Source organism: Magnolia sinica, chromosome 5 (genome assembly GCF_029962835.1).
Source record: "Magnolia sinica isolate HGM2019 chromosome 5, MsV1, whole genome shotgun sequence".
Taxonomy (NCBI): Eukaryota; Viridiplantae; Streptophyta; class Magnoliopsida; order Magnoliales; family Magnoliaceae; genus Magnolia; species Magnolia sinica.
In genome coordinates, this window is record NC_080577.1 from 101614334 (window position 1) to 101636078 (window position 21745).

The following is a 21745-nucleotide window of genomic DNA, read 5'->3' on the forward strand; positions in this document are numbered from 1 at the left end:
CATATGATCATCTTTCACCGTCTTTTCAGTCGTTTGCAGCTTCCCTTTTATCACAGACTATTCCTTGGTCTCTCTCACATGCTCTTCAAAGTCCTGACTGGACGAAGGCGATGATAGAAGAAATGTCTGCTCTTGAGAAGAATCATACTTGAGACCTTGTGCTACTTCCTTTAGGTCATAAACCTGTTGGATGTTGATGGGTTTATACGATCAAGTTTCTTTCAGACGGCTCCATTGATCGCTATAAAGCCCGTCTTGTTGCTAAGGGTTACACATAGACTCATGGTGTGGATTACTTCGAGACATTCTTTCTGGTGGCTAAGCTTAATTCGATTCGCATTGTGATCTCCTTGGCCGTTAATGTATCATGACCCTTGTTTTGACTTGATGTTAAGAATGCATTTCTCCATGAGAACCTTGCAGAGGAAGTCTACATGCATCAACCTCCTGACTTTGTTGCTTCTTACAACCTTGCTCTTGTTTGTCGGTTGAAGAAGGCTCTTTACGGACTGAAACAATCCCCACATGCATGGTTCGAAAATTTTAGTCTGGCTCTCTTGGAGTTCAGCTTTGTTCGCGGTCATGTCGATCATTCTCTCTTTATATGTTGTCGATCGACGGGCATCATGGTTCTTATTATCTATGTGAATGATATTGTTCTATCCAGTAGTGATTTTGTTGGAATGAGGGAGGTCAAAGTATTTTTGAAGACCAAGTTTGAAATCAAGCATCTTGGTCCTCTTCGTTACTTCCTCGGAATTGAAGTTGGTCGCTCATAATTCGGATTGGTCTGGTCACAACGAAAATATGCACTTTTTCTTCTCATGGAGACCGGCATGTTAGGGTGCAAGCCCGCTATCACTCCCATGGATACTTCGCAGAAGCTTCGACCAGATGATGATGCTCTCCTTACTGATCCTGGGATGTATCGACGACTTGTAGGCCAACTTATTTACCTGACTATTACTCGCTCATATCTCTCATTTGCGGTGGGCGTTGTTAGCCAATTCATGCAAGCTCCTCGTACTTCCCATCTCCCGGCTGTCTACCACATACTTCGGTATATAAAATCAGCCTCGGGTCTTGGCCTCCGCTTTCAGTTGCATGGTCATCTTCATCTTTCTGGCTATTCCGATGCTGATTGTTTAGGTAGGACTTATGATCGCCGCTATATATCCGGCTTCTGGACCTTCTTAGGCAGCAGTCTTATAACATGCAAGAGCAAAAAGCAACCGGTTGTTGCTTGGTCCTCGGTTGAAGCAGAATATTGTGCTATGGCTCATGCGATGTGTGAGCTTGTGTGGCTTCGCAACCTTCTTGAAGAACTTGGCTATCCTCCTTTGGATCCTGTTCTTCTTCATTGTGACAACCAAGCAGCCATCCATATTGCTCGTAACCCAGTTTTCCATGAGCAAACTAAGCATATTGAGGTGTCGACCGTCACTTTATTTGGGAGAAAGTAGCTTCTAAGGGAATCATCATCCCTTTTGTTCGGTCTGGGGATCAACTTGCTGATGTTCTTACGAAGTCCTTGAGTCGAGATGCTCTTCATCGTGTTCGTGACAGGTTGGGCATGATCAACATCTATGCTCCAACTTGAGGGGGAGTATGATGCAGGACAATTAACCACTTGCTCTAAAAGCTCGAACTGTTAGAGTATGGCGAATTAATCCATTTATCTCATAGCCCAGGCCCCACATCTCATAAGTTAGGACCTCGGCCAAACCCCCCTCGTGGGCCCCAAATCACATGGGTATTGCCTCACATGAGTCGCCCACCCCGAGTGCATCCCCGCATCCCACAGGCTATGCCACTCGAGCCCGGTGTGAAATGTGCATTAATCACCCCCGATGAGGAGTCTCGAACACGAGACCTCCCCTGTGGGCTTTGCCCACTTCGAGTGTGCCCCTGCATCCCATAGGCGACCCCACTCGAGTCCGGTGTGAAAATGCCCCTGCATTAATCACCTCCGGTGAGGAGTCTCGAACACGAGACCTCCCACTTTGATACCAATTTGATGCAGGACAATTAACCACTTGCTCTAAAAGCTCGAATTGTTAGAGTATGATGAATTAATCCCTTTATCTTATAGCCCATGCCCCACATCTCATGGGTTAGGACCTCGGCCAAACCCCCCTCGTGGGCCCCAAATCACATGGGTATCGCCTCACATGGGCCGCCCACCCCAAGTGTGTCCCCGCATCCCACAGGCTACCCCACTTGAGCTCAGTGTGAAATGCACATTAATCACCCCCGGTGAGGAGTCTCGAACACGAGACCTCCCCCGTGGGCTCCGCCCACACCGAGTGTGCCCCTGCATCCCACAGGCGACCCCACTCGAGTCCGGTGTGAAAATGCCCCTACATTAGAGTATAGAGAATGTTAATGTGTAGTAGTGTGTATAGTAGTGGCCCTTGGTCCTTTTAGTGTAAGTGCATTTGCACACTTTCCTCTTCTCTTGCGGTATACTATATCCTCTATTATAATAAAATATTATGTGTTAGGGCAAGCACGCCTAACACAACATCTTTCCCAAACTCTCCTTCTCCTCTCTCAATCTTCTCCTCTTTTCTTCACATTATAATCATTAAACCATTCTCTACTTTGGCTTCTTGCTAGAAGCAAAATCTCTCTCATTCCTGGAGATGGCTCCCGTGTTCGTTCTAGGGTAGACGGGTGCTGTGGGGACAACTCTCTCTATTTAGTTGTTCCTTGTCTCTGTTGAATTGATTTGGAGGAGGATGCCATTATTGCCATTGTGCGTCATGGGTGGGGGCTAATGTGGTTTTGGCCCCTAAATTTCAAAGAAATCTAACATTTACATTGATGAATTGAATTGTCTCATTAATTTGCTTCACATCAAGATATCATGCTTATGAACTAGGATAGCGAGTATGGAAGTTAGATTTGGGTCACTTATCTAACAAATTGTTCTACATGACAACCTCTCCCCCTTCTCCTCCTTTAGGCTGGGAGTCTGTTTATCACAATGTTGGCCAACTCGGGACTCGCTTGAGTAGACTTGGTTTGAAAGCTCTACCAAGTAAAAATTGGTGTTTACTTGGCGGGTGTTAAACTCGAACACTACCCTAGCAAATTTTTTTTTTTCGAGTTTTTGAGTGACTCAATGAGTTGTCTAAGTGGCAAACTCGGGCGATTCATGATGCCATACATGACATGTTTTAATAAACAATATTGGCTGAGTCTATTTTCTTGTAATCATACTTCATGGACAATCATGATCTTTGAATTTTGGATTTGAATATAAACCATTCAAAAAGTAACTTTCTAATGTTCCATAATCATCTTCATACACAATCATCCATATAAAAATGTTTCTTTCGATGCCTATGTAGCATCAAGTCCGGAATTGAACGATTTAGATCATCATCTAAGATGCAACATGGGGTGGATACTACCTTGTACTACAACTCTAGTAGTGGGGAACATATCCTATCAAAGCCTGGTTAAGACTCTTTCTCATTCTCTCTATCTGTCGGTCAATATTTAGAGAAACTTTTGAAAAATTCACTATTGATTAGGTACTACTAAATATTTTACATAATTTTTATAAATGTAAAAATTTTTTAATTAGAAAAAAAAATGTCTTGCCCGAGTTGCTGCATTGACTTGCCCACGTCAAGTTCTGTGGGCCGACCAAGTTGAGTATGAGTCCCAAGTTTTCCAACCTTATTTGAATGTATAAGGGGTAGCCTCATGTTTTGGACTTTGTGTGGCTTGTTGGAAAAAAAAGAAGCAAGTTTCTCCGGATCAATCATTTAAGCAGGAGGAATAGGGTGATTTTGAATGGTTGTATTCTATGCCCTAGTGATGTGGAGACTATGGATCAATTTTTCAAGCATGTCCTTTTTCTAGTCAATGTAGTGGAACTTCTTTGGGTTATTCAAGGTGGAGTGGGTCATGTGGTCCATGATTCAGGAGTTTTTCAGTGGTTGGCATGGTGGTATAGGAGGAGGTAAAGTGAGGATTGATTTTTGGAAGTTCTCTTTCGTTGCTACCTTATGGATGACTTGGCATGAGCACAATAGTAGGATTTGTCAGTAATGCATGTGCTTGCCAAAGGTAGTGTTTCAAAAGGCTAAGGGTTTGTTATTGAATGCGCTAGATTGTACAAGGATTTTGCTCATAGGCTGCTTGATCTTTTCAATGGCTATTAGGGAGTTTCTTCCCTTTCATATGACTAGGACATGCCTAATCATCCTTTTTTAATATTAGCTTTTGGCTTTGGTTATAGTAAAATTTTTTGGTGCTCTTAAAAGAAAAAAAGTGCGCAAAAATCATAGTTGATCACTTGAGAAGTAGGAAGATAATGATTAATAATGTGTATTCTTTGCCCTTTGGAGTCTGTGAATTGCCTATTCTTGTATTGTGCTTTCTCAAGGCATGTCTGTGACAACTTATTTGTTCTATTTGAAGCATGGTCCGCAAATTCGTTTTTGTGTATCGAATCGTTCACCACTTGTACGGGGTCCTATCGCCCTGGGCTGTTTCGGGCTTATACAAATGTATCATTCATGGATACATATGGGTATCATTCATGATACTGGTCATCCTAGAAAGGGAGGATACGCCAAATCTTGATAGCGTGGGTTATGTTAGACTATATTGACAACTTCTTTGAGGCTTGCAATGGATGCAAGTTGGCTGTGACAATATTTTGTGGAAATTGTCATTACTCATTGGCGTTTGGTCGATTTGGAAGAAGCGAAACAACATAACGTTTTACAAGAGAATCTCGTAATTCAAGAATGTCTTCTAATTGGCCCATGGGAGGATCATTGCAGGGGTGGGTGGTAAGCAGGTCCTTAAGGGATGTTGTAGAAATTATTTTGTTTGGAGTTGGGGTGTGGGTTCCGCTTTTTTCATGAACAGATCATTCTCAACATCATTGTCTCTCCTTCCCTTTTCTTTTTTTGGCCCTTAGTGGCTTGTACTTCTTTTTTCATTTTCATAAAATTCTACTTTTCAAGGAAAAAAATAAGAAGAGAAAAGTCTAGCAAACTCCTGAAAATTTGCAGAGGATGGTATTACTAGAGGTGTTGGAGTCTTTGGTCCGTGTTTGGAAGAAAATAAGCTTATTCTTAAAGAATCCCAGGAGGACGGGATGGTGAAGATTCATCGAGATCTTCATAGGAGTGTTGGCTTTCGATGATGATGGTAACTGGAATGTGTTGAACGAGAGTTGTTAGCATTAAATTTGATGGTATCCAAGAAGGGAATGATTTCAAGGGATGTCGAAGACACGGGAATAGATTGAGACGAGGGATATGAAAGAAGGTAAGGAAAATGATTGGAAGAATATGAGAGGGGAAGAAGACTGTAGAGACAATAGGTCGCTAAAGGGCACTTAATTGTATCAAGCTTAGCGAACAAACAGAAAAAATTAGAGAGTTTTGATTGAAAGGCACCTTGTTTTAAGTTAGGGCCTGTTTTGTTTTTCATAATTACCTGTAAATGCAATGTAAATGGGTCATTATTACCTTTTAAAATTGTTTGTTTTTTTTTGGGAAATTACTTCCTTGAAAATTGTGGGAATTTTAAGTGAATTTCATATATTTGTACACACACAAAATGTTGGGCCCATCGTGATGAATTTGTTATATCCAGTGTTTGAAATATCGGTATTGCATTACGTATTGCATTCTTGGGATACGGATACGTATCAGTTATCGCATGGGATATATTGGTTGTATTGCATAATGTACCGATGTTATTGGAAACATTGGGAAATTAGTCGAATTTTTCAATGAAACTTCAGTGATTGTTAAAAAAAGAAATCAATACACACTTATAAATCAAAATATTAAAAAAAACAAGTGCACGTAATAGGTTTTTTATTATTATATGGAGTCCTAATTTATGTGTTGTCTAATTGAGTTGATGCAAGCATATTCAAAGTCTATTCATATAATTTATAAATGTAAGAAAATGTGTGGAAACACAAGCAATACATTAAAAAACGAAAGAAGAATCACTAGATTAGGTTACATACATGTTTGAATTTATGATTGGACACAAAGTTTGCAACCGATTTGTGAGAAATTGAGAAATTTTGATTTTGATTTTTTTTAAATTTTCAGCAACTTGGCCCATCTCCTCCAAATCTCGAAATCGAAGCTCCAAATATATGATTTTTCATACAAAATATGAAAAAATCATGGATTTATAACAATTTGACATTGATTTAACATGATTTACAGAAAAAAAGGATTGAAAATCGAAAATGCTCACCGGATCAAACATGTGGGTTATATCGCATTACTTGTGCATTTCGTATCGTGCAGGTGGGATACAAGATATATTGTGGGATATATTGGCTGATATCGTCGATATTTAAAAAACTGGTTATATCCACGCCGTTCATCCGTTCCCAAGCTCTTTTTAGGGCATGCATAAAAAAATGAGGCAAATCCACAACTCAAATGGACCACACCACATGAAACAATGGTTATAAAGGACCTCAACCGTTGAAAATTAATGCCTTCCTAGAGCTCACACTAACGTTTATCTGTCATCCGACCTGTTCATAAGATCATACAAACATGGCCCCTAAAATGAGCTGGTGGAATGTATAGACGGCATGGATATGATCTACACATCATGGTGGGCCCCACAATTTTTGTGCCCCAAATTTCTTCCCACCTCTGTTTTGTGCCAAAAAATTTAACCTGTCACTGTCAACTTTGGGATAAGAGGAGGAAATACAAGTGTAAGTAATGATAACGATTTACATTGTAATATAGAAATCAAACAGGCCCTCAATGTGCAACTTGGCAAAACTCAAAAGAACAGTGAGAATGCATGGGAACAAGTGAAAAGGAAAAAGGCAAATACACATGGTGGAAGTTTGATAAAAAGAAAATTTTGAATGGAATTTGCAAACACATGGGTTAAGAACTGGGGAGATCTGATATACTGATATTTAATAAAAGTAGGAAGATCTGGGTTGGAGGATATGTGTAGAAGATTAAAAGGAAAGATTTGAAAAGAATTTGAAAACATGTGGAAAAGAGTTGGGAGCATATGGAGGTTGAGATGAGATGTAGATATTAATAAAAGAATGATATCTAGAAAGATTTTTAAGACTGGGAAAAACAGTTTGACAGGACTGATTGAGAGAGGGATGCAGATAGAATGAGGACTATGGAGACTTTTCTTGAGGAGAAGTAGACTAGTAGGAAGATATGCATCATGTCCTATAGCGAGACATGCCATATTGTGGCAACTAGATTGTCATGGAAAAGAAGAAAATACTATTTTGTGTGTTCAAATGAAACATTTTTTGTCCGATATTTGATTCTGTGTGAACACTTAAAGCCGATAATAGTTTTCTTCTTTCTTGTTATTATTAAATGCTAAGAAACAATTCACTAAGGCCCTGTTTGTTAAATCTGAAGTCTAAAGCCTGAATCTGAAATCTGAAGCCTGAATCTGAAATCTGAAGTCAAAAAACTTGTTTGGTAATTATGGCTGAAGTCTGAAAATTAAGTACTGAATTTGAAACAACCTGTTTGTTAACAAACATCTGAAATGTCTGAAATATGTTAATTTGACACATATGCCCCTATCTCCTATTTGGGAATGTTTTACATTATAAAGAAATTATTTTTTATTAAATGAAAATAAAATTATTCTATTTTATTCAAATAAACTAAAGTACTTAATAGAAAATTAAAATATCATTATTCATAAAAACAGATAAAAAAAATTAATGATTTGCTTGTATAAGTGTGGCGGCAATTTTTTCTTGCATATTAGACATAATAGTTTGTTCAAAGTTTCCAAATACTCCTTCCACTTCAGGCATATCATTCTCTGATTCGATATTCATCTCCAAAAGAACATTTTCATCATTGTATTGTTGGAAGAGTGGATCGGAGATGGATTCTTTTCTAATGTAGTTTTGTAGTGTCATGCATGCAATAACTATGTCTCTTTGCGTCGGGAAGGAATATGGTGCCATCCACTTCAAAATTGCGAAACGCGCCTTCAACACACCAAAAGACCTTTCGATTACATTCCGTAACTTCGCACGCATATGATTAAAAACCTCCTCTTTACTAGTAGGCCGCCCACCACTACAAAAGTCACCCAACCAATACCAAACATTACGGTATGGTGCCATAAATCCTCGTGTGAGTGTAAGCAACATCAACCAGATAATATTTATCTACATAAAAACAAATGACATTTTAGCAAAATTTCAAGTTATAGTTTTACCAAGTTATATGAAAAAACATATTAAATATTACCAGGAGGGGGTAACGGAAATTTCATTGTTGGATCAAGCACAACCTCTATAAGGACCCTTGAATCATGTGCCACCTCTTCCCATCCAGCTATGACATATGTAAAAATCACATTAAAATCACAGATGGCCATAACGTTTTGAGCACATTCACCTCTTCCTCTTCCCCTGTAAGGTATTTGTTTATCTGTCGGAATACAGGCAGGAATGAGGGTTCCATCTAACGCACCAACCCTAAACATTAAAGGTAAATTGTTAACCCTTGAGTAGGATGATTTAATTATAAGTAAATATATTTATATTTTTTATATGAAGTTTTACCTTAAATATTTGCCGAAGATGTCGGTGTGTTCTGATTTCTTGGACATTTTGATCAAATGACGGAGTGACAATCATTTCTTTGGCAAATTTTAACATAGCAAATAATACCTCATGAAAGTATTTATGCATCGTTTGTGTTGAATTTACAAAACAATTTCTTACCAGTCTATTCTGAAGGTTATGACTAATTGTCATTATAAACATGACAATCTTTTCCTTGAGTGATACATACCTACTATCAAACAACCACCTTCGAATGCGAAACAAGTTACACAAACTGTTGAATGTTTCTTTCTCCATTCTAAACAATTCGTAGCAAACTGAAGGACCGTTTAACAATTCTTTCACAAAATATGATCCAGGTAATGCAGGAGAACTTGCTTGTTTTCTGTTGGTAGACGTCTCTAAATAATTAAATATGACCTTTAATTCAATAATCTTCAATAATTTCTTCTGTTCATTAGTTAATGCCATAATTTTATCAACACTGAAAGTAAAGACTTCGATTAGATGTTTTAAACAATTGAATAGTTAAGATTTAAAAATCTCTTAAATAGTCTATATTGACAAAAATCGATATGCTCTATATAATAATCTTCAGCATGTCAATAAATCAAGAGTCACTGTGGAATTAAAGACATTCATGAGTGAAAGAAATAAAACTAATATTAAAATTATTCAAACTGAACAATACACTAATATAAAGTCTATAACCAAAACTAATGTGAAAGCATTAAAGAGAAAAAAATAAAACTAATGCCAAAATTATTCAAAATAAACCACACACTGATCTAAAGTCTCTATTCAAAGCTTCCTATCATTTTCTTCCTCTAGAAGCATCCATACTTCTCTGTTCTCCTTCTTCTGGGTAAATGATTTTAGAGCTTTAAAGTACAATGGATCCAGTCTTATTATTGATGACATGTTTTTTAATTTCATTAAACATTCTTTGATAGTAGGTCTTTCTGCATCTGTCTTTTCAAACTGATGCATGAGTGCATCTACGCTGCTTTGGATATCCTTCTTCCTATTTGGTTTGTGCTGTTTGTGTTGATGAACTTCTAAATCGACAAGTGGTGCGTGTTAGCATTCTTGAGTATCCGGATTTACGTTAACACCGAGACTGTCTAAATTGATTTCATTTTCACTCATAAGTATATTTGAAGGTATTTGAGGTGACGACCCAAAATACTCATGAAGATTGTCGCTATGTGTTGTGTAGGCTTGAGCACCAGTTGCAACAAAACCTTAAAATATGGCCCTTAATTCATTCTCAAATGCTAGTGGTCTATTTCGGAATTAGGTTGCATTCTTAGTTGCCTAAAATAAAAATATCATAAAATCATGTCTTAATTTGATGAAAGGCAAATTCTTATCTAACTATATAACAAAATTTGCCCGTCAATGCATTATACCCATGTCCCGTAATGTTTATCAATTTAACTCGATTATTAATTTGTTCCATGCTTGTTTGGTCAAGCTTGACCCTGACCTACCACCCTGATGTAGGACAATTTACCACTTGTTCTAAAAGCTCGAACTGTTAGAGTATGGTGAATTAATCCCTTTATCTCATAGCCCAGGCCCCACATTTCATGGGTTAGGACCTCGGTCGAACCCCCTTCGTGGGCCCCAAATCACATGGGCAGCCCACTCGGAGTGTGTCCCCGCATCCCACGGGCTACCCCACTCGGGGTGAAATAAGCATTAATCACCCCTGGTATGGAGTCTCGAACACGAGACCTCCCCCGTGGGACCCAAATCGCATGGGTCACCCACCTCGAGTGTGCCCCTGCATCCCAAGGGCGACCCCACTCGAGCCCAGTGTGAAAATGCCCTTGCATTAATCACCCCCGGTGAGGAGTCTCGAACATGAGACCTCCCGCTTTGATACCAATTTGATGTAGGACAATTAACCACTTGCTCTAAAAGCTCGAATTGTTAGAGTATGGCGAATTAATCCCTTTATCTCATAGCCCATGCCCCACATCTCATGGGTTAGGACCTCGGCCAAACCCCCTTCGTAGGCCCCAAATCACATGGGCCGCCCACCCCGAGTGTGCTCCTGCATCCCACGGGCTACCCCACTCGAGCCTAGTGTGAAAATGCCCTTGCATTACACCCTTATGTGCTTCTTCAAGACAACAATCAATAAATGTTTTTTTGTCGAAATCACTCCATCTTGCCTTGTCACTATCCCTTGAAGCCATTGCTACAATAGTCTAGTATAAACTGAGAATTATTTAAAAAATAAGAATTGGGTAAAAATCTTTTAATAAATTTACTTGCAATTTTTAAAAGAAAAATGAAAAACAAAGTATTCAAAGGTTTAAAATATATGATATTAGATGCAACCAAATAATTCATATTTACTCATAATCTTGAGTAACAAATTGAATAAATGACTAGATCAAAATAGATAGAAAAGACAAAAAATCAAGAAAATCAAGTCAATCTTCAAAGATAGAGAGACTGTAATACTTGTCGAAGAGAAATCTTTCTAATCTTCTATAAAGAAGCTAAAGAAATAATTGATGATGCAATGGAGAAGTGAATGAGAAGCTTGTTGTGTTTTATAAAAAATTAAACGTGAATTGGTACTACACCTGGATGTAGATTTCCCTCCAACTTTGATCTCCTTTGAACCGTTCGTACAACTCAGAGCTCAAGGAGCGTTAGCGCTCGTCTTCACACGACACATACCTACACCAACTATATAGCTGGTTTGCAGATTGCTTATCGTATTGAGTAAACTCAGTTGGGCCCACCTTGAATGTATGTGGTCTATCTACACTGTCCATTCGTTTTTCCATCTTAATTAAGGGGTTGAGTCCAAAATTGAAGCATATACAAAGATCAAGTGGATCATACCACAGGAAACAGTGGGGATAATGATTTCCACCGTTAAAACCTTTCTAGGCCCCACAATGATGTTTATTTGTCATCCAACCTGTTCATTATATCATACAGACATGGATGAAGGGAAAACACAAATATAAGCTTGCTCCAAAACTTCTGTGGCTCCTAAGAATTTTTCAACTGTAGATGTTCAATTCAACTGTTTCTTGTGGGTGTGGTCCATTCGAACATTCTATATACTTCATTTTTGGGCTCAGGCCCTAAAATTATCTGGTAAAATTGATGGAAGGAGTGGATCAGATACATAAATCATCGTGGACCTCACAAAGTTTACTCAGTACGCTAAGCGTAGTGAGTTACTGCGCAATCTGCTTCCGTGGTACACCAGCCAATCCACTTCCTGGATGGATGTGGATTTCCTGTGAAAGGCCCTGCGAAAAGCCTTTCGTAGGAAGTTCTTGCACTGGAAACCTAGCTGGGGCCCAACGTGATGTTTGTGAGGAATCCACCCCGTCTATACGTTTTATCAGCCCATTTTATGATTTTAGACCAAAAGTGAGTAGCATCTAGGACTCAAGTGGGCTGCACTAAAGGAAAAGGTGGGTATGGAAATTCCTACCGTTGAAACCTCCCTGGGGTTGACAGTGATGTTTACATGCCATCCATACCGTTAATAACGTCATTCTCGTTGGAATGAACTGAAAACACAAATATTAGTTTGATTCAAAACTTCTATGGTCCCACGAATATTTCAACTGTGGACGTTCAATCATCACCTTTTAGGCCAACTTGAGTATTGGATATGGTTCATTTTCGGCCTAATGTCCTAAAATGAGTTCACAAAACAGTTGGACAGGGTGGATTTCTCACAAAAGTCAAGGTGGGCCCCAGATGGGTTTCTAGCGCAGGAGCCTTTCGTAGGAAATTCGCATCCGGATCTGGACGGGGATTGGGAAGCGGATTGGCTGGTGTACTGCACACCAGCTATAGCTGGTGTATTGACGTCAGCAAGTTCTGTGGGTCCCATCATGAGGTATTTGTTATATCCAAATTGTCCATCCATTTTGCGAGCTCGTCGTAAGGCTTGAGCTGAAAAATAAGACAGATCTAAAGATAAAGTGGTCCACATTGCAAAATCATTATCCCTGCTGCTATTTTTGGTGTGGCCCATTTGAGTTTTGGATATGATTCATTTTTTGGCTAATGCTCTAAAATCATCTCGAAAATTTTATGAACGGTGTGGATATAATAAATACATCATTATAGGGCCCATGTAACTTTGATCTCCTTTGAACCGTTCATACAACTAGGAGCTTGAGGAGCGTCGGCGCTCGTCTTCGCACGACACGTATCTACACCAGCTATATAGCTGGTGTGTGGTACCCCAGCCCATCCGGATTGATGGAAACCGATTGGTGGGTGCTATGTGGGCCCCACCATGATGTATGTGTTTCATCCATTCCGTTCATCCATTTTTACAGATCAGTTTAGGGATTCACAACAAAAATGAGAGGGATATAAATCTCAGGTGGACCACACCACAAGAAAACAATAGTGATTGGATATCCACCATTAAAATCCTCCTAAGGCCAACTGTACTGTTTATTTGACATCCAATCTGTTGATTAGGTCATACAAGCCTAGATGAAGGGAAAAAACAAAGATCAGCTTGATCCAAAACTTTTACGGCCCCCAAAAGGTTTTTAATGGTCGACTCTCATTCAGCATTGTTTCATGTAATGTGGTCCACTTGAGATGGGGATATACCTCATTTTTGGTCTCATACCATAAAATGATTTGGAAAAATAGATGGACAACATGGATGAAACACATACATCATGGTGGAGCCCACAGGTTGGTGGCAATCTGTCTACACCACTGGCAGGCAGCGTGAACGTGCGCATGGGATGTGGATTTCACGCATATGGCTTCCGTAGGAATTTTCTACCAAGGATTTCTAGGTGGGCCGTGTTAGTGGCTTTGTGGGGCCTACGGTGATGTATATGATTTATCCACACTGTCTATCCACTTTTTCATATCATTTGGGGGCATAAAATAAAAAATGAGGTAGATATAAGGCTCAAGTGGGCCACATTGCAAGAAATAGTGAAAATTGGGCGCCTACCATTGAAAATTTCTCAGGGCCATAGAAGGCCCTGATCATGCTGAAATTTGTATTTTTCCTTTTTCATCAAGGTACGTGTGACCTTATGAAGAGGTTATATGAGAAATACACATTACATTGGATTCTAAGAAAGTTTCAACAATAATATTATTTAATTTTCGTTGGTTTCTATGGTGTGGTTCACTTGAGTTTTACTAGTTCATTTTTTGGGCTCATGCTCTAGAATGATCTGAAAAAGTTGATGGACGGTGTGGATCAAACACATAAATCATGGTGGGGTATAAAGAAGTTTCACATGTTAAAAGTTGGTTTTGTATTGCGCAAACAATTTAAAGAGAAAAAATATCCGTAGTAACTTCAAAAGGGGTAATTTTGGAAGCAAAATTTTTTGTTTATAGAAAAATTTATGGAGCGCATTCCGCATTCACCATTAAGCTAGACTCCTATCGCAGAAAGAATTCAATGAAAAATCACTTAGCGCTTTCCTTCTTTCGTGTTAGCAAACACCACTAAACATGGAACATTTTCCAAATTCCGTGTTAAGTACAAAAATTCAGCATTAACAAACAGGCCCTAAGTAGTGTTAATAAGACAGTGACTGTGACAGTCGTGTCTTTGGCTTTCTTTTATCAAGTTTTTTCCTTTTTCTTTTCTTTTTTGTTTCTTTCTTGATATATGTAAATGCACTTACATTGGTGTTTATCACTGGGTCAGAATATAACGGCTGGCTTTCTTCTGCATTGTGTAGGAGATGTGGACCCACAACCATGTTGGGTTATAATGCTTGAGGTATACTATCTTGAACTCTCACCAATAATATGAAATTGTAATGAGAAATATAATTTTCTCGTGTTCTTTCCATCTTTTGTAATTGATGTTTTTTTTTGCCTATTTTGTGGACCTAATAATCTTGCACAATCACGAGTTATTTTACTTTAAATCTGTAATCCTTGGAAAGTTGTAGTGGTAAATTTATACATGCACGAAGTCACGAACATTGTTAGAAAAGTTTCGAAATAGGCGGATCAGCTTGCAGATTCTTTTACTAAAGAAATTGATCATCATCAACTTCATTGGACTTGTCACAAGTTGGGCATTATTGATATTCATCCTCTAGCTTGAGAGGGATTGTAGTGAGATGTGTAGTAATATGCAATGTATTGGATTATTTTTCTTTATTCTTTTTAAATACTATAATAGGTAGTCTTTTGGATATGTATAAAAGAGTCAATATATTATATTCACGCTCTAGCTTGAGGGGGATTGCAGAGAGGTATTTAGTCCTGTAGATGTGTAGTCTTGTCAGTCCTGCGGATACTCGTCTCCTTAGATCAGTACTATAATATGTAGTCGTGCATATATAGTTATTTAGAGAAAGCATATGATAGGATCCCTAGAGAGTTAATTTGGTGGGTTTTGGGAAACAAAGGAGTTTTAAGATGATATATTGAGATGATTAAGGATGTGTATGAGGGAGCAGTAAGCTGGTAACAGAAGTGAGGACCACTAATGGAGAGACAAGTCAGTTCCCAATTACTATAGGCTTGTATGTACTAGGGGTTGACATCAAGCCCATACCTTTTTACATTGGTTACGGATGAGTTAATAAGGCATTTATAGGAAGAGATCCCATGGCGTATATTCTTTTTAGATGACATAGTTTTGATTGATTGGATGAGGGGGCATATAGACACAAAGCTACATTTATGGATGGATGTTGTAGAGTATAAGAGGATTTAAAATTAGTTAGACTAAAATAAAGTATATAGAGTGCAATTTTAGTAACAATAGGAATCAAAATGAGCAAGTAGTTAATCTTGTTAACCAAGAAGTATTCCAAAATGACCACTTTTGATACCTTCAGTCAATCATCATAAGAGTGGAGAGGTTGGAAGGATGTTGCTGATAGAATTCAAGTTAGGTGGAAGCAATGGATATGTGCCTCTAGAGTTTTACGGGATCGTTTTGTACCCTTCAAACTGAAGAGGAAATTTTATAAGATAGCTATAAGATCAGCCATGTTTTATGGGACAAAATGTTGGGCAGTTAAGGAACAACATGTTCATAAGACGAGTGTAACTAAAATGAGTATGTTGAGATGGATAAGTGGCTAGATGACAAAGGATAGAATTAGAAAGGAATGCATTTGGGGGAACTTAGGAGTAACACCGATAGGTAATAAGACGAGGGATAGTAGACTTAGATGGTTTGGTCAAGCGCAAATGAGGCCAAGAACTCTACCGGCTAGGCGTGAGTTAGTGCAAGTTGAAGGCTCCAAAAAGGCAAGGGGAAGGCCCAGAAGGATGAGGTAGTAACAACATAATTGATGGCATATGGTATAACTGAAGTTATAGCCGACCCCAATTAGTTAGGATAATACTTAGATGATGATGGTGATGATGTAGTCCTACAAAGTACCATATCGTCTCCTTTTTTATTTTGACAAGAAGGGTGTTAGTCATTAGAGCTAATGCACATTAAGCCCTAATCTCCTCTTCCTCTCTCTCTCTCTCTCTCTCTCTCTCTCTCTCTCTCTCTTCCCTCTAAGCTCTTCAATCGAGTCACTATGTAGGGACATGTTTCAAAGAAATATGGGTGTGGATACATGTGGATGCTATATTTTACAGATTTACAGCTTTACAGATTTACAGATTTACAGATTTACAGCAGATTTACAGCTAATATCTACAGCAGATTTACAGCTAATAGCAGATTTACAGCTAATATCTACAGCTTTGACTGATATGACAGTTATACAGATTTATTCCTTCCTTAATTAGGATATATTAGCTGTACAGTATATTTAGATAGATGTATATATGGTAGGGGCTGAAGATCAGCTTGTATTTCTTCCCTAAATAGCTTGTATTGTATTTCTTCCCTAAATAGCTTGTAATCTACCTATATAATGGGCAATTGTCAATGAAGAAAGGCAGACTTTTTCAAAAGGACTCTAAACTGTCATGGTATCAGAGCTATAGCTCTAAATTTCCATTTGTCTCGTGCTCTCAAGTTTCTTAGTCTCGGTTATTCTTGTTCTAGTTCTGTTGACCTCATGTCTTCCGATAAGTCTGATGTTTCTTTGATTCGTTTCAATGGCAAGAACTACTCTGCTTGGGCGTTTCATTTCAGGATTTTCGTCAAAGGTAAGGAGCTGTGGGGACATGTTGATGGCAGTAACCTAGCTCCTGACAAAGACAAAGACAAAGACCGACACACCAAGTGGGAAGTCAAGGACGCACAAGTTATGGCATGGATTTTGGGATCCGTTGAACCCAACATCATCTTGAACCTTCGATCTTCTCAGACTGCAGCTCAGATGTGGACATACCTGAAGAAGGTCTACAGTCAACAAAACACTGCTCGTCGTTTCCAGCTTGAACATGAATTGGCCACTCTCCAACAGGATAGTCTTTCTATCTCTGATTTTTACTCTAGATTCACTAATCTTTGGGCTGAATACACTGATATAGTTTATGCTGACTTACCATCCGAAGGTCTTAGTTCTGTTCAATCTGTCCATGAAACTACTCGGAGGGATCAATTTCTAATGAAACTAAGGTCTGAATTTGAAGGCACCAGATCCAATCTTATGAACCGAGAATCTGTCCCCTCCTTGGATACATGCCTAAATGATCTTCTTCGCGAGGAACAGCGCCTTCTCACTCAAACCACCATGGAACAACGACGATCTACATCTGTTCCTGTAGCCTATGCAGCACAAGGCAGGCCACGAAGCAGGGATATGAGCACTGTTCAGTGCTTCTGTTGCAAGGGATTTGGTCATTATGCTGCAAACTGTCTCCGAAAATTCTGCAACTATTGCAAAAAGGATGGCCATATCATCAAGGAATGCCCAACTCGACCCCCCAAGAAATCGGAGACAGCATATACTGTCTCAGTTGGCTCTTCTAGTGCGGGTAGTTTGGTGAATACAACACAAAGTGCTCCTGCTCCTGCTCCCGTTTTAGTCCAACCCGTGACCCCCGACATGATTCAACAAATGATCATTTCTGCATTTTCAGCTTTAGGACTCTCAGGTAAACCCTTCACTACATCATCTCCTTGGTACTTTGATTAGGGCTTCCCATCATATGACAAACAATGCCGCTTCTCTTACCAATGTTAAAACAAATATTTTGGAAAGCTCAAAATTCCTACTGCGGGTGGCACGCATTTACCTCTCACGGCCCCTGGTGCTGTGTCCTCCTCTCTCACTGATGTCTTCGTATCTCCCGGTCTTACCACCAATCTTGTGTCTGTCGGTCAATTAGTTGATAATGATTGTAAAGTAGAGTTTTCTAAATCTGGTTGTGTTGTGCAGGATCAACAGTCAGGGCGGATGATCGCGAGGGGGCCTAAAGTGGGACGTCTTTTTCCTCTTCAATTTCCTTTGTCTTCTTTTTCTTTGCCTTTTGTCGCTTGTAATTCTGCTCATGTTGATTACCGAGCGTGGCATAAACGTCTCGGACATCCAAACTCTAATGTACTTCATGCTTTATTGAAATCTGGTTTTCTTGGGAATAATGAAACACCATCTCTTAGTGTTGTTCAGTTTGATTGCAATTCTTGCAGACTTGGCAAAAGTAAAACTCTACCCTTTCCTTTTCACACACCGCATGTTGTCAAACCTTTCGATCTGATACATAGTGATGTGTGGGGTATGGCACCAATCACTTCGCATGCTAATTACAAATACTTTGTCACTTTTATTGACGACTATAGTCGTTTCACATGGATTTATTTCCTTCATTCCAAAGACGGAAGTATTTTCTGTTTTAAGATTTTTCATGCATATATTCAGACACAATTGTCGGCCCATGTCAAAATCCTTCGTTCCGAAATTGGGGGTGAGTATATGTCTCATTTGTTTCAGGACTTCCTACAGAATCATGGCATCATCTCTCAACGGTCTTGCCCTTCGACACCTCAACAAAATGGAGTGGTGAAAGGAAGAACCGTCACCTTCTTGATGTGGTTCGCACTCTTCTATTAGAATCTTCCACGCCCTCTCGATTTTGGTGTGAAGCTCTTTCCACTGCTGTCCATCTCATTAACAGATTGCCTTCTCCCACATTGAACCATGACTCACCTTTCACCAGGTTATTTGGTCACCCTCCAACTTATTCTAACCTTCGTACCTTTGGTTGTGTCTGTTATATTCATCTTCCTGCACATGAACGCACAAAACTTACGGCTCAGTCAATTAAATGTGCTTTTCTAGGATATTCAGTACAGCAGAAAGGTTTTCTTTGCTATGATCCAAATCTGTGTCGCATTCGAGTTTCTAGAAATGTGATTTTTTTCGAAAATCAATATTTCTTTTCTACCCATCAAGATCATGTTTCTCCTTCATTTTCTGTTTTGCCTATGTTTCCTAACTCTCTTGCAGATCCAGTCCCTTCTAAACCTCTCCTAGTGTATCGACGACGCTCCACCGCCACTTCCCACCAACCTTCAGCACCTCCTGAGCCCCCTCAAGCTTCTTCCCCGATTGCTGCTCCTGTTTCAGCACCTGCACCTCCCTCTCTCCGACTCAGTACTCGGGTTCGTAGACCCCCAGATAGGTTTGGTTTCTCTTCTCCTTCATCCTTCACAGCCACTTTGTCGTCTATTTCTCTTCCTTCATCTTATAAACAGGCAATGGAGCATGAGTGTTGGCGAAAAGCAATTGAAACCGAACTTCTCGCACTTGAAGAAAACCAAACATGGGATGTTGTTCCATGTCCCTCCTCCGTGAAACCCCTTGGCAGTAAGTTCGTGTTTTCTATCAAGCTTAATTCCGATGGGTCCATAGATCGTTACAAAGCTCGGTTAGTGGCACTTGGCAACAAACAAGAATATGGTCTCGACTATGATGAGACCTTTGCACCGGTCGCCAAAATGACCACTGTCCGAACTATACTCGCTCTTGCTGCATCCCAAGCCTGGCCCTTACATCAAATGGATGTTAAGAACGCATTTCTCCACGGTGATCTCAAGGAAGACGTTTACTTGAAACTTCCCTCTGGTATGCCCACTTCCTCACCTACTGATGTTTGCAAACTGAAACGTTCTTTGTATGGTTTGAAGCAGGCACCAAGAGTATGGTTTGAGAAGTTTCGATCCACTTTGCTTAGTTTTTCTTTCACTCAAAGTCAGTATGACTCCTCTCTTTTTCTACAAAGGACATCCACAGGTATCGTCGTCCTCCTTGTTTATGTGGACGATATCGTCATCACTGGCTCTGACTTGGAGGCAATCTCTGCGGTTCAGACTTTGTTGAATTCTACATTTCACATGAAAGATCTTGGCCAGCTCACCTATTTCTTGGGTTTAGAGGTGCATCATCAGCCGCACGGTCTCCTCTTGCATCAGCACAAGTATAGTCAAGATCTGGTTCAGCTAGCCGGTCTCACCAACGCTACCTCGGTTGACACCCCCATGGAACTTAATGTGAAATATCGACGTGACGAAGGGGAGCTTCTTGAGGATCCTACTACCTATCGGAAGTTGGTTGGTAGTCTTATCTATCTAACCATTACCCGACCAGACATCTCTTATGTTGTTCATACCGTCAGCAAATTCATGCAAGCACCGAGGCATCTCCATCTATTTGCAGTCCGCCGCATAATTCGCTACATTCTTGGGACACCTACTCGTGGCTTATTCTTCCCTTCCGGTTCTTCACTTCAGCTACAAGCCTATAGTGACGCTGACTGGGCTGGCTGCCCAGACACCAGGAAATCTACTACCGGCTGGTGTATGTTTCTTGGTGATGCCCTTATCTCTTGGAAATGCAAGAAGCAGGACCACGTCTCCAAATCATCTACTGAGGCCGAGTACCGAGCCATGTCTGCAGCATGCTCCGAGATCATTTGGCTGCGTGGTCTCCTCACAGAGCTCAGTTTCATTCCCGTACATCCTACTCCACTCCATGCTGACAACACTAGTGCCATCCAAATTGCCGCAAACCCAGTCTATCACGAACGCACCAAGCACATCGAGGTTGATTGTCACTCAATCAGGGAAGCCTATGATCATCAAGTCATCACTCTTCCACATATCTCCACAACTTTGCAGATCGCCGATATCTTCACAAAATCCATGCCACGTCAGCGCCATCATTTTCTCGTTAGCAAATTGATGCTTGTCGATTTACCAGCATCAATTTGAGGGGGGATGTCAAAGGAAATATCAATCTACACAACAGATTTACAGCTTTACAGATTTACAGATTTACAGCTTTACAGATTTACAGATTTACAGATTTACAGCTTTGCAGATTTACAGATTCTGACTAATAGCGATTCTGACTAATATCTACTGACTTTGGTGATATGAGATTATCTGATTTATTCCTTCCTTAATTAGGATATATTAGCTGTACAGTATATTTAGATAGATGTATATATGGTAGGGGCTGAAGATCAGCTTGTATTTCTTCCCTAAATAGCTTGTATTGTATTTCTTCCCTAAATAGCTTGTAATCTACCTATATAATGGGCAATTGTCAATGAAGAAAGGCAGACTTTTTCAAAAGGACTCTAAACTGTTAGGGACATGTTTCAAAGAAATATGGGTGTGGATACATGTGGATGCTATATTGGCACTTGGTGTTACTTGAATATTGGGTCTTAGGAAACAAATCTACACAATGGGAGAATATTGGGAGGATTTATGTTTCGGGGAAACCATTCTAGCATCGAAGTTACCATCTCTTTACAAAGTGACCTCTTGGAAAATTATCTTCATTAAATATTGCTAGTAGCGTTTTGGTGGATGAACCTGAAAGATGTCAAGGCCGAGGATTTTTCATGTTTGTTGCCCCTTCCCAATGGAACATTTATCGTTCATGATAAGAAGGATTTTGGAATTTGTAGATGAGAGTTCAAAAGGGGGAGTTCTCAACAAAGGATTCATTGACAACTTGACCAAATTTGGGGAAGGGATTTCTCTGAGAGATTTGGTTTGGAGCAAGCTGGCGATGTTCCTCTCCGGAATCTAATGAGGGCATCCAAGCACCTACACAAGTTTATTGGAGAAGGAGGAGAGCTGAGGCTACAACCCTAGCTTCATTATGGTTGATGATCATTACATGGGGCCTGGTGGACCCAATTCGAGTTCTTAGCCGTGTTAAAAACCCCACATACATGGTTGTGCATCTTTGAAGACCCCACACTGAGAAGATA

At 39.7% G+C, this 21745-nt stretch overlaps 1 protein-coding gene across 2 annotated transcripts in view; it reads left to right on the forward strand.

Annotated features, from left to right (window-relative positions):
• Nucleotides 1-21745, forward strand: part of LOC131246457 (protein arginine methyltransferase NDUFAF7 homolog, mitochondrial) — a 76367-nt gene that overhangs the window by 23614 nt on the left and 31008 nt on the right. The window contains exon 8 of one of the 2 annotated variants that reach the window (XM_058246614.1): nucleotides 14323-14363. The exons of the other annotated variant lie outside the window; for it this stretch is intronic. Within the exon in view, the coding sequence (XP_058102597.1) occupies nucleotides 14323-14363 (41 nt within the window). The remainder of the gene's footprint in view (nucleotides 1-14322; nucleotides 14364-21745) is intronic. 2 annotated transcript variants of the gene reach the window in all.